Genomic DNA, 13,898 nt, shown 5'->3' with positions numbered 1-13,898 from the left:
TGACCCCAGCAATGGCGATCGGCTACTCCCTGAGCAGGTGAGCAAGACCTGCCTCCGCGTCCCACAGGCTGGTCACGCCTCCCAGGAGATGCCCAAGCCCTGTTCTCCCTCACCCTGGAGCCATCTCAGGGGCTCCCGAGAGTGCCCGAAGGCCCCCCGCCAGATCAACCTTGGGGGCAAGAATCCTTCCCGCGCCTGGCAGAGCACCAGTGGGTGCTCCAAAGCACTGGAACCCCTGGCAACATCCCTGCATCCCATTTCTTACGTCTGCTGCCCCTGGCTCCGCAGGGGATGAGGCCGGCGAGCTCTGCAGTGCTCCTCAAGAAGGCATTCCCTGGGGCTGGCCACGGCTACCCAGATGGAAAGGCCTGAGAGCCTCGGGCACCTCCAGGGGTTGGTGGTTCTTCTCATCTCCTGAGGGTTTGTGTCTGTTCCCTGAAGGCTGAAGCAGGATTTCCATCCATCCCGTGGGCTTTGAACGTGGCCATGCTGGGAGCTGGCCTTGCAGCGGAGAACCTCCAGGCGCCTCCTCCAGCCGCTGGTCTTCCTCCCTCAGCCCCCTGCCAGTAATCCCACCCTACCCTCAGGGATCTCCTCTGAGATGTCTTCTGGCTGCCCCCAGGGCAGCTCTGGCAGTGGGACAGTGGCCCCGGGTCATGGCAACTGCTGCGTTGCCAGGGGTGGCACTGTGACATGGGGGTGGCACTGTGCCCTGGGGGTGGCACTGTGCCATGGGGGTGGCATTGTGACATGGGGGCAGCACTGTGACATGGGGACGGCACTGTGGCATGGGGGTGGCATTGTGACATGGGGGTGTCACTGTGACATGGGGATGGCACGGTGACATGGGGGTGACACTGTGCCATGGGGGCGGCACTGTGCCATGGGGGTGGCATTGTGACATGGGGACGGCACTATGACATGGGGGTGGTATTGTGACATGGGGGTGTCACTGTGACATGGGGACGGCACTGTGGCATGGGGGTGGCACTGTGACATGGGGGTGACACTGTGACATGGGGATGGCACGGTGACATGGGGGTGACACTGTGACATGGGGTGGTATTGTGACATGGGGGTGGCACTGTGACATGGTGGCAGCACTGTGACATGGGGGGTTGCTGTGAAGTTGGGGTGACACTGTAATATGGCAGTGGCATGATGACATGGGCATGGCACTGTGACATGGTGGTGTCATTGTGACATGGTGGTGTCATTGTGACATGAGGGTGGCACTGTGACTTGGTGGTGGCATTGTAACATGGGGGTGGCACTATGACATGGTAGTGGCATTGTGATGTGGTGGCATTGTGATTTGGGCATGGCACTGTGACATGGTGGTGGCATTGTGACTTGTGGTGGCACTGTGACATGGTGGCAGCACGGTGACATGGCGGCGGCACTGTGACATAGGGTGGAACTGTGACATGGAGGTGGCATTGTGACATAGGGCTGGCACTGTGACATGGGGACAGCACTGTGACATTTTGGTGGCACTATGACATGGGGGTGGCACTGTGACATGGTGTTGGCATTGTGACATGGTGGTGTCATTGTGACATGGGAGTGGCACTGTGACATGGGGGTGGCACTCTGGCATGGGGGCAACACGGTGACATGTTGTTGGCATTGTGACATGGGGACAGATCTGTGACATGCTGGTGGCATTGTGACACGGGGTTGGCACTGTGACATGGGGGTGGCACCGTGCCATGGGGGCAGCACTATGACATGGGGGCGGCACTGTGACATCGGGGTGACTGACAGGGCCCCCCATGCTCAGCCCCGCCCCCCGCCCAGCCCCCCCGGAGGAAGCCTTTGGGGTGCTGGCCCCGAGGCAGTCGCTGTGCCAGGAGGCCCCGGGGCTGTCCCTGCCCTTGGTGGCCACGCTCTGGGCCCAGCTGCTGGGTGTCCCTGACGCGTCCTCTGCCACTCGGCTCCAGGGACAAACCCAGGGCTGTGACTGTTCTCTCAGGCCCTGGCAGAAACCAGCCCTGCAGCCCAGAGGCCTCCCCTATTCGCCGTCCCCTCTCTGCGCCAGAGCTGACGGCCATGAGGCCCTGCAGCGAGGAGGAGCAGGGACTTGACCCGGCTGGACAGAAACGCTTTTCCTGGGGTGTAAGGGGGTTGAGTTCCACAGCCACAGCCTGGAGGAAAGTGTGACCAGAGCCATAGGTTGGGCTGGACAGTGCCAACAGACCACCAGGGAAATGGCACAGACTTTGAAAACCAAGTGAGCAGAGGTTACACTGGTGTGGTGGAAAGGTTGGACATTTTCAGACCAGAACATTTTGATCCACGCCCAAAGCACAGCCAGGGAAATGATGACTATTCCAAACTGTAAAAATAGCCCATTGCTGCTATCGCCATTACATCCCCTTGTCCCAGTGAAAGCAAGCTGTGCAGTTCCTCTGTTTGACACACGCATCGGCTGTGTTTATATGAGATACAAAATGCACGTCAGACATGGGGTACAACTTTCAGAGCTCATTTGTGACTTCAACCTTTCTGTGAGTTATTTGCCTATTTGTGAGAAGATGTTCAGATCTTATCTAAAACTCTGGCAAGTCTCCTTTTCCTTTAGGATTCAGTATTTTGAGTATCGGAAGATTAAGAGAGGTACTATTATTGTCATTTTGGACATTGGTGCCAAAATTGGTATGTATATTCAGACTATGTAAATAAGGGCATTTATACTGTGTACATTCTCTTGGTTGTGGTGATGCCAGAGGTGAAAGAAAGGGTTTGGTTCCCTCTGCAGGAACTTTGCAGAGATGTAGGGAACATGCATGATTTCCTCAATGTTTCTTACCAATGCACTAAGGGACATTTGCTACTACACTGCCAGGGGATGTTCAGACTTGACATGAGGAAACACTTCTTTACCAAGAGGGGGGTCAGACTCTGGAACAGGCTTCCTAGAGAGGCAATCGATGTCCCAGGGCTGTCAGTGTTTAAGAGGCATTTGCTGTAACTTTTGGTTAGCCCTGAAGTGGTCGGGTAGTTGGATAAATGATCATTGTAGGTTCCTTCAAGCCTAACCATTCTATTCTATTCTATTCTATTCTATTCTATTCTATTCTATTCTATTCTATTCTATTCTATTCTATTCTATTCTATATATTGCTGATGATACCATGAACACTGTTTGCTACAGCCTGTGGTACATCTTCATACTCCTGAAAGTTGGATCTTGTGTAATGTTACGTAGCAGGGACTTGCAGAGTTCAGGTTGTCACATTGGGCTAGGTTTAATGTAGAAGTTGTCTGGGCATAGAGGAGAGCACAGTATGTATTCAGTGGATTAAAAAAACATACCGGGGCAGGAAAAAAAATCATAATTAGTAACTAAACCCTCAGCTTATGTCACAGTGACTGGCCAAGAAGTAGCTGTCTTTGGACTCTCTCCTTGAGGTGTCTCATTGGAGAGAACAGTGAATTTTGTATAAACATACAGATTTTCTTAATGTTCCTAGGAGACTGATTCTCCACAAGTTTAGAACATTTCTTAAGTGTCTTTAATGAAAAGCAGTCTTGGTTCTCCTGCTTCTTTGTCCTGAAGATCTTCCTGGAAATTACAGCAGAAAATCTCCTTTGCTGGCAAAGACAGCAAAAGGGAAAAGGAAGAATCCCTCCTGGATGTGGTCCCTTGATTTAACAGCAGAGTACTGAATTAGGAACGCCAGTATCCCTAACTTTCCTGTGTCATCTTCCAGTAAAAATGCCAAATGAACTAGTTCCCTTACCTCAGTGATGAACTTTTTAGCTAAATCTGTAAATCAACTTTACTGATCATAAAAGCCTTTCATCTTTCCTGTTGCCCTTCTCCTAGGATTTTCTTTATCCTGCCTGCATAGTAGTGGTAGCTCTGGAGAGGGCTGAGGGGCAAAGACACATGGCAGAAGGTCTGTCATCAGGATGTCCCCGCAGGCCACTGACCACAGCTGGTTCAGTCAGAGAACATATGAATGCCTTGTCCATGGCATGCCAGGGGCTCTTAGTGTTTCTGTGGGTTAAGAAGTATTTATGTCTGGGTCAAGCTATGTCCCAGACACTATTTCCACCCCAGTGCCTCTGCAAAGACTCAGCATGGCTTTGCAAAGCAAGGACACCTCAAAGAGACAGCAGTGTCTCAGTCTTCATCCTCATCCACTCTCACCTGCATTGTCTTGTAGTGCTGAGGCCAAACGGGCCGCCTCCAGCAGCAGGCACGTTTCACTGCTGGACTTCTCTCTGTGCAAAGGTGGTGGTGAGCCATGGCTGGGTCCTTTTCCAGGAGCAGTGGCAGCAGAGTTGCAGGGGACTGCCACCAGCTCGGGGGCAGATGTGAAAGCTGAGCAGCCTCTATAGGTTTTCCCCCTTCCGGTTTCCTGTTTTCTTTCCCCAACGCCTTTTCCTTTCCCTCCAGTACTAGATGCCAGCAGTGATCACTCGAATCTCATTTGCAGGTGTGGCTGCTCAGCTGGCTGTGTTCTTGATTTTTATCAGAGGCAAACTGTTTCCCAGCAGGTGCTCATGAGTAAAAACTGTGCTATTCACTCAGTGACTGTAGTGATGACATTAAAGAAAATGACATTTCCATGGCTTTTTTTGAAAGGACATGGCTTTTGAATGAATAGAAGTGTTTATATCTACCTGCTTTGAAATGCTTGAGAAGGAAAAGCAAAGGATATCAGTGTTTTGCCTTGTCTTGTTCTGTTTTCTGATCAGAGTGGGATTGCTATGAAACAAGAGTGTTTGTTGCTATAACAACTTTTAGTACTTTGAAATACTCAGGATGACTATATAGTATTTTTGTCAGTAAGTGTTGTTAGCAATAATTCCCTTCTTATTACAATGGGGCAAAAAACTATTGCAAATCAGTATATTTCTAGGGAAGTCAGTGGAACCAGGAAAATTCCAGCTAAAATTTAGACTAGTGTACAATAATTCTTGTGGACTGTGGTGATGGATCCCCTGGCTTCAAGCTCAGGTGAAATGACTATCATGCTTGGTGAACAGAGGGCAGACTCCTCAATGAACTTATTTTCTCCTGTTGTGATTATCCATGAGGTTGAAGCTGTTGGCATTGTCTGCACTGTTAGTTCAAGTGTTCATCTGCAAAATAAGTGGGTTTTAATGGGCTCTCTTGTTGACCTCATCCAGTGGATGCATGGCATATCTTAGGCTCAGTTTAAAGGGCAGAACTTGTGGTAATATTTGATACTCCTTGACTTGGTTTCTTGACTTGTGGATGAATGGTTTAAACTAGCAAATCTGACATGCTTGTTCACCGGCCCTTCTGTGTATGTGCCTCCACTACCAAACCAGTCTCTCATGCATTAGCCACATCTACTTACAGGAGCATCCATCGCTGCTAATACAAAATAATAGCTTCCAGTGTAGTGCCTTGTGTGGATTGTAGTAAGCTGGTTTTGTGTTACATGTGGTGGGGGCAACGGGGATGAGGAAATGAACAATTCTTGTTCCTTGTACAAGTTGCATTTTTCACTGAAACATGTTAGTTGGTCTGCTGTAAATGTGTTGGCAGATATCCCCAAATCCTGCCCCACTTTGACACAATATCTGCAGTTAAACCTAAGGTGCATCAGATCCAACCTACAGGGTTTTACCAGAAACTTAAAAGCTGATTAGAAGCTTTTCACTCCCTTCTGCTTAGCAGAACTCTAAAAATACAGACATCAGTTAAAGGTCTGTGTCCTGCAGGAAGGGCATAGGGTGGTATGAGGCTGGCAGCCCTTAACTGTGGTGCTGCAAGCAGAACCTGAGGACTAGTGCTGGATGAGATCTTCCCAGCAGTCTACACTTACATTCATTTGCAGCTGTCTGCTAAGCGGCAGCTCTGGCATTCATTGTGATGGCCATTATATCTTAGGCAAATCAAGGCGTAATGTTGACGTAGGGCAGATGTTTATATCAAGCAGCTAGAGGGAGTCCTGACCTCTCTCAAGAACCCAAAGAAGAGTTATATCAAAGAAAGGCCAAAAGAAAGTACTGGGTGGATGCCGTCCTAGCCAAATCTGAGGTTTGCATGGCTGATGTTCTGTAAGATGCTGGGTTGCACATCCCACCGGCCAGAGCAAACAGAGTGGCTAGTGCACTCTTAGCCCCCTTGCTAAATCAGTCTCTAAACAACACACAGATAGTCACTGCATGATGCTACCTGTGTAGCTATTCTAGTCTATGCTGGCACTGCCCATATACCTATTCTCTGCCTTCATTGCCTTGATGACAGCCATGATCTTAAAAAACGAGTTTAGAAACTTGTAATACTTGCATCACTCCATACACTGAAGCTCCTGAGAATCATAACCTACTGAAGCCCACAAAAACCCTGTGAGGTAAGTATTCTCATTTTTATTCCCACTTTACCCATGGAGAAACTAGAGCGAATGTTATAGTCCAGGTCACTCAAGAAATCAGAGACAAATCTGAGAACAGAACTCTCGAGTGCTGAGAGCAAGTCTTCTCCCCATCTATTTGAGTCACTACAGCCTGAAAAAATTAAATGTCATGGATCCCCTTTATCAACTCCTGTATGAGGATGATAAACAGCACTGTCAGTGTTCTGGCTAAACCCCCTTAAACCTATTAGCCAAGTCATCTCTGCTGGCAACAACTCCAGTAAAATTCCAGTTAACAAACATTCCCCCATGCTGAGCAATATAAAATCCAATAACAGTTTGGCTGAATCCATGCTGAGTATAGAAAATGGAATTAATCTGAAAAGTGAATGTGTCTCAAAGAGCAGTAACTCACCTGGATATTTTTCAAGCTTTTAATGAATGCCAAGAAAAGATTATGACTATGCAGAAGTCTGGACTTGTATTTCTAAAGTTTATTAAATCCATAGGTTTTTTTGTTTCCCAAGACATTTTAGAGTACAATTAATCACTCAAGGAGTTTAGCAAGATGAGAGTGTGACTGTTCTAGCATTTGATTTCAGCTAGCTCACACAGGGGAATCTTTTTCGCTTCTTGAGATTCATGCTGAGAGCAATGACTTTTCTTTTAAAGTGCTTATCATGCTAATTATTGACTTATTACTTCGTTATATTACAAGTGATAAATAAGCATAAGACAAAAACATTTTGGTCATAATCGTGTTTAATTTTTTACTTTACCTATGTAAAGATGTAAGAAAGCAAGACAGATTCAGATAGTCAAAGTAAAAAAAATGAGAATAGATTCATACGTAGCCCACTTGTGACTTTCACAATGGCCTGTAATTTACTGGAAAATCATACAAAACCTCTCAGATCCACTTGTTCCTGAATTCTGGGAAACGTGATCTCAGTCCAGATTTATTGCGGTAAAATGACCTTGTTCAATGATATTTTGAAAACAGTGAGGTGTTTAGCTATCTACATGTAGATAGGTAAGTATAAAGTTGCTTCTTCATTTAGACTTTTGGTACTTCCATCTCCTGTCTAAACTGTTGTTTCCTAACCTTGAGAACATTCCTTGGGATTTGCCAGTGTTGGTGTAGTTTTCTGGGATGTCAGAATAAGGGCATGATTTCAAGATCAATTATTCTGAAGTGCTTAATTGTCCAGATTTCAATTTTGGAGATGTCTATGGTTCATTCTAGAGTTTTACCTTTGTGTTTATGATTTATATTTTCACATCTTTTTTTTTTTTTTTTTTCTGTACCTTTTCCTAACCCTCTGTAACTACCCATTAACCCAAACAAGTCCTCGCTCTCAGTCTGAGAAGCCCTCCTTTGCACAGACTGGCTGTACCAAGTGGGATGGACACAGCTCCTGAGGAATTAATTTCTTGTCCGTCAGCAAGAGAATGCTAGGCATGGTAACAATCGTTCTTCCTTTGTCACCACCAGCCATCAAACCTCAGCTGTGTCACCTCAGAAGGCCCACTCACAGCTCAGGAGACTATTTCCCAGCCTTCCGCAAGAAATCAGAGGAACATCCAGTGAGATGTAAGCTGCTTGACCAGAGGGAAAGGATGAAGAAGATCCAACATATTTCCCAGAGCTGGAATAAGAAATAGAAGAGATAAAGAGGCATCTTCTGGAATGATGCTCTTCACAGTCAGATGGAGGATGTTGTGTAACCATTGCACAGGCCATACTGTGTCATACAGCAGCTGCAATTCTAGATAAAAGCAAGTGTATGATTTATCTAAACAATATGATGGACATTTTGTTAGAAATGTTCTCAACAGCCTTTTTCTTATGGCAGCATACGCTCACTTAGTATGAAAATATTGGGCTGTGACCTTAAAATAAGTACTTGTATACTGCTATCTCCTGTCAAATTAAGGAAACCAATGATTTCCTAGGTTGTTGGTCTCCTTATGGTGTTCTCAATGTGACCTTCTGCCTACCACAGGTAAGACAACAAAGACAGCATGGGAAAGTTTCTTCTTGCCTAGCTGTACTGAGAATAAATGTCCTCCTGTCGTAGCATGATAGGTAATCAGGAGGATAATGGTAGAAGGCTGTAGTACAAAGAATCCTCTCACTTTACTCACTGGAAAAAGAAGACATAGCACAGTGTCAAAATTGTTCTTTGCACAAACTAGTGAATGTTAAATAACACTGATTGTCTTTTGTGGCATTAATTTAGTTGAGTTTGATCCCATATGTTCTTTTGGTGCACAGTGTCCCATGGCCTGAGTTTCACAGCTGAACACACACCTTCAGTTCTTGCCCCTAAATTTTACACTGTGAATAACAGTGGCGGGTAACTCTGTACCTTCTTTCTCCAGGCCTCTGGTGATTCATGTACCACCTCAGATCTCCCTTTCCAGGCCAGTGAACTTTGTCCTGTTCATACTCTCCTCACAAGAAAACCTACTCTAGGTTTTATCTTCCTTGCTCGTCTTCTCTATGTGTTTTTTTGTTGTTGTCCTTGGTTTAATCTCTTTTTTTCAAAGGAGAGGATGAGCACTGCACACAGTACTCAGGATGCAGGTATACCAGAAATTTATAAAACAATGTAATGACACTTTCTGATTCATCATCCACGCCTTTCTGAATAGATTTTAAAGTTGTAGTTTACTTTTTGAACCTCCTTGAGCACTAGTTTCTGTAGAATTATCTATAATAAATCCTAATTAATTTATAGCCCAAATGCACATATGGAGTTGGAGTTACCTCTGCCTATATGCATTGTTCTACACATACCAACACTGAATGGTGTTGGTTTTGTCAAATTACACTGAAGTAAGTTGCTGCTGCTTCTTTTTCTTCTTTTTTTCTGACCTTACATCTTCCATTTCTGCTCCCTGCTTGTAACAGCTTTTCCAAATCACATCTTCTGGATAAGTATGTTGAATAACAGAGGACAGTCCTCCTTGACTATGAATGCTGCCCATTTCATCCCACTCTTTTTTTTTTTTTTTTAAATTTCTCCCATTGTTAATTATTTACCCATCTTATGATCATACGCTATGATATTCTTTCATGACAGCTCAGTAGCTTTGACAGCCTTTGGAGCAGAACCTTGTCAACATAGAGAACTGCAGACCATTAGTGGCTCCTCCAAGGAAGTCTCAAAGGTTGTGAGGCCAAATTTCTTCTATAAAAACGAGGCTGACCCCTCTCTGTTCTAAGCTTCCCTGCTACCTACCAGTTCTATTATTTGTATTTTCTAAAAGTTCAGTCACTGTGAATTCTCATTCTGTTACACACTACAGGTTTGTAACTATGTCCAACATCAACGCTGCTGCAGCCAGTGTATGTAGCACTGCTATGTGACAGTCACATTAAAATCATGGCTGGCTGTTGCATGAAAATGTGTTTTTACAGTGTTACAGATGCCCCTCACTCCCTTAGTTTGCACAGACTCTGATGAATGTTAAATAACACCGATTGTCTTTTGTGGCATTAATTTAGTTGAGTTTGATCCCATATGTTCTTTTGGCGCACAGTGCCCCCATGGCAATCACTGCAATTCCAGGTGCACTCACCCTGAGATCTGATACCTTTTTGCTAGACATCTTCACCGGCCAAGTGCTCTGATGTCACCTTGTTTCACTTATTTTTTCCTGTTTTACCCTGTGTTTCATGGTTGTGGCGTTGACCTTAACCACCATCAGAACTTGTGACTCAAGCAGCCAGGCTGGGTCACTGCCAAAACCAAATGAGAAGAGGAATGCATTTTAAAGCCTCCTGCTTATGAAATGTGATTTATCTCCAGGAATTCCCTGAGAAATGTATTTTGCTTGTAGAATACCCTGAAATGTTTTACACAAATAAGCTGTATAGAAATGCAAAATTATACTATACTTCCTAGCACATTTTCTGTCTCTGTCATTTCCTTCTCTTTAGGACACCTGTGGCTAACACTTCACCTAGCAGAGTCCTACCTGACTGTTCTCTGGACAAGTGGACAGCACTAGGTCACTTGCAGCAGTTAAAAGGGGAACCTCTTTTTTTTTTTTTTTTTTTTTTTTCCTTGTCATTATTACCAATAGTTTATTGGGGTCACTGTTTTTGTGTCACTAGCATCTCACAAAGGGAGTGATTTTTAACTTTGCTCTCCTGGTCCACACTCTCTCCTTTGCCATAGAAGCAGAGATAAGTTGCCGTCTTGAATTTATTGCTGTGTAGTCAAGGCACACGAAATCACCTGCCTAAGGTCATGGGGAGTGTATGTGGCTTCTACAAATCTAATGTAGTTCTGATCAGGCTCTTTGCTCTCACTTTTCTCCAGCCAAGTCCGTGCTGTGCCAGGTTGCTGTCTATTAGAGTTCCCTCTAGAAAATACCTGTTCACCCAAGCAGTTTAGAGTTTCATTTTTCTTGGAACCAGAAAGAGTGAAGAATACTGGCAGATACTCACTGCTATTGGAAAGATATCTCAGGGTGTCTCTTCCCTCTTCTAAAGCCTAGGGCTTTCAGCCTGAATTAAATACTGCAAAGTGGGGGAGAGAGGATATTTGTGCAGACTGCTCCTTGTAAATATCTGGTGCTTCACGAAAATACTTCCTGAGCAAATCTAGTTGTCCTGATGGCATCCAGCCTGATGCACAGAGCTGTGTGATGGGTGGATGGTCTTATCCTCTCAGTCCAACCCTGACATCTAGTGTACACCAAAGGGAAATTTTCAAAGTGTGAAGTTAAAAAATGAAATCTGTGTTATTTGGGGGAGGTCTGGCTTTGCAATGCACTCAGCCTTTTTCTGCATTGATGATTTCTGAGATAACCACTTGCTGCCAGCATAGGAATAAATCTGAGTAATCGGTCCCTCTTGGAAAATCTCATAATCTCAGATTTATGATGCTGTTTAGATTTGTTACTAATTACTCATTGTAACTATCAAGATTTGCAAATTTAGCCTTTTTTTCTGTTTAGTCCATTTGTGAACTGTGTCTTTGCTCTAATCACTGGATCACTTTGCTATGGCAAGAAAGTTCAGTGCGCTGCTTTTTGAGAGAGACTTGTTTTATTTTTTTAGAAAAGCATTAAAGTCTGAATTAAAAAATCTGTTAAAATCCACAATGAGTGAGGCATAAAGAGATTCTTGAGTATTCATGCCTTATGTTTTTGTATTTGTGTCTACACAAACAGGGATTGGAAATTAAGATTGGCTCCAACATCCTCAAGGGTGATTGCAGAAGCCAGAGGAGGAAGGGGATGAGAAGGAAGGAGGAGTTGTGTCTCAGCAGCTTAAATGGGACTTTCCAATTCCTTAGGCTGTCAGATAGACAGTTTGATTCATAAAGCAAATCTGGTTCTGGACCGGACATTTCCTCATCTCCTTCCTCCTTCTTGTTGAGGTCTGTTGTTCACTTGTGTTGCTCAGGTTATCTGGCCAGCCCAAGTCCTTCTGGTTGATTCTTCACTATCCTTTCGTATGTACTTCTCCCTTAACACCAAACTTTTATCCTGATCTCTCACAGCCCTGTTAAACACCACTAAGCAGCTCCCTTGGTAAGATCGTGGGCTATAATCACAGAATTACTGAGGCTGGACAGCACCTCTGGAGTTGGCCCGTTCAAATAGGGTCAACTGGAGCAGGTTACTCAGGACTGTCCAGTTTGGTTTTGAAAATCTCCAAGGATAGAGACTCCATAACCTCTCTGGTCCATCTGTGCCAGTTCTCAGTAGTAAAAACATGTTTTCTTGCTTGTGAGTGTCATTCCATGTATTTCGGTTTGTGCCCACTGCCCCTTGTCCTGTCAGTGAGTACCACTGGGAAGAGCCCAACTCTTATTTACTCCCTCCCATCAGACATTTATATACATCGATAAGATCTGTTTAAGCTTTCTCTTCTCCAGGCTAAAGAGAACACAGAAAACCAAACCTGGGATAGGTATAATTTTGTCTCAGATGCTAAGACCACCTGGGGGACTAAAACCTACTTTGAAAGTTAGAAAAGACTTGACAGCTTGGAAAAATCCAAAGTTCATGGTAATGTGTCTCATAAATATACAGCTTGCATTTTACAGGATCATCACACCTGTAAGAACGATAACAAATGGTCCATCAAAAGCAGTTCTTTTATTTCTGGAATGTGCTTTCTAATTTTGTTGTTGCTTGTCCATCTGTCCAGCCCATGTCTTTTAAGGATTCTTCAGGATGACAGGTATAAGGATGGATTAAGCTTCCCTTCACAGCTTCTGGGTCCAGTTGACTGACACTGGCTCCTCCTACAGAACCCCGAACCAGTATCATGGAGTAGAAACTAGCTTTTAATGTTCACTCTTTCTACTTGTAGAACTATAGTTCCATAATACTGCTATTTGTGTTTGCACCACCTCACTCTAAGATGCCTATGGCTTTTTTGGGGATGTAAGAAACAGAATAATATGTGTTTATGAACTCATCTAAATACAAGTGAGAAGCCAAAATTTCTAACATGCACTTTCAATTTTTGCTTGTAGATGCAATTGCTGGGCAGTGTCTCTGCATACAAGAACACTGTAAGGTCATGTGTACAAATGTAATCTCAGAAGTACCTTCTGAATGGCATAAGACATGCAGGAAGATAATCTGTTATGATATCTAAACACATATATTAATTTCAGTGTTCAAAACATTATACAATTATCAATTTATTAACCAGTAAGACAAAATTTAAAGCAGACAAAATCTCAGTGTAAGTGTTGCTAAACTTAGTGCATGCAAATGCTGCTTTATTTGTGAATATAGTGTGAGTTAGTGATAGCACCATGAAGGTTGCTTTGGATATGCTTCTGCTTCAGTTTAGCTGGGTAAATCACTTAACCTATGGACCTCATGTTTAGCACTACAAAAATTCTCATTACATCCCCTTCAGATGGGTAATGGGCTTTCTGCAGTCCCGAGTTGGAAGTTGCTAAAGCGCAAGGCCATTACATCCCTTTTGTAAATGGAGACCTGTCCCTTAGTTTCTAGGTTAATTGAGAATTCACTCCAAAAATACTAGGCATGAACAACCTCCTGACTTCAGTCAGTCTTTTATTCACTGACTGAAGCACTTCATTCCCCCTCCACGGCCTCGAACAGGTTGTCCTGCCCAGTGCAGACTTCTGGTGTGAGATGCAGTTCCACCTAAAGATCTGAATGCAAGCCAGCTACCAAGGCCCTAAAGCAGTCAATGCCTATGTGTAGACAATGGAAATTACTTCAGTCTGAAGCATCCCAGTCCTAACAGTGCTACAGAAAGGCTTAGTCTGTTTCTGTGCTTTCTTTCAATTTTTGCTGTAATGTCCATGGTGGGACCTTCGGGGACATGGGGTACAAAAAACGTTCTGCCTCAGAACACACCAGTTCCAGCCGTTTGCCTATGAGAGGAGTTTGTGCAGTTTTAGCACTATCTAATGGGAGAGTTTAGAACCTGAACAATAAGCCAACCCAATAAACCATATTCATGACATCGTAGAGTCCACACATATTCTGCAGCACCTGGAGGCCTTGTTCTGGGGGAAGGGGCGGTGTTTATCTGATTTG

General features: G+C 44.4%; 1 protein-coding gene across 3 annotated transcripts in view; it reads left to right on the top strand.

The window, feature by feature from the left end:
• Positions 1–13,089, top strand: part of PDE1C (phosphodiesterase 1C) — a 391,546-nt gene extending 378,457 nt beyond the window's left edge. For 2 of the 3 annotated variants that reach the window (XM_074900987.1, XM_074900988.1), the window contains one exon: positions 7,840–8,009. In XM_074900987.1, coding sequence (XP_074757088.1) covers positions 7,840–8,009 — 170 coding nt within the window. Of the gene's footprint in view, positions 1–7,839; positions 8,010–12,850 lie in introns of those variants that run through there. The other variant, XM_074900989.1, reaches the window with a different exon arrangement.
• Positions 13,090–13,898: the final 809 nt, after the last annotated feature.

This window comes from Athene noctua, chromosome 2, assembly GCF_965140245.1.
Source record: "Athene noctua chromosome 2, bAthNoc1.hap1.1, whole genome shotgun sequence".
Classification (NCBI taxonomy): Eukaryota; Metazoa; Chordata; class Aves; order Strigiformes; family Strigidae; genus Athene; species Athene noctua.
The sequence above is the reverse complement of the archived record's forward strand: the minus strand, read 5'-3'. Positions and strand labels throughout refer to the sequence as shown.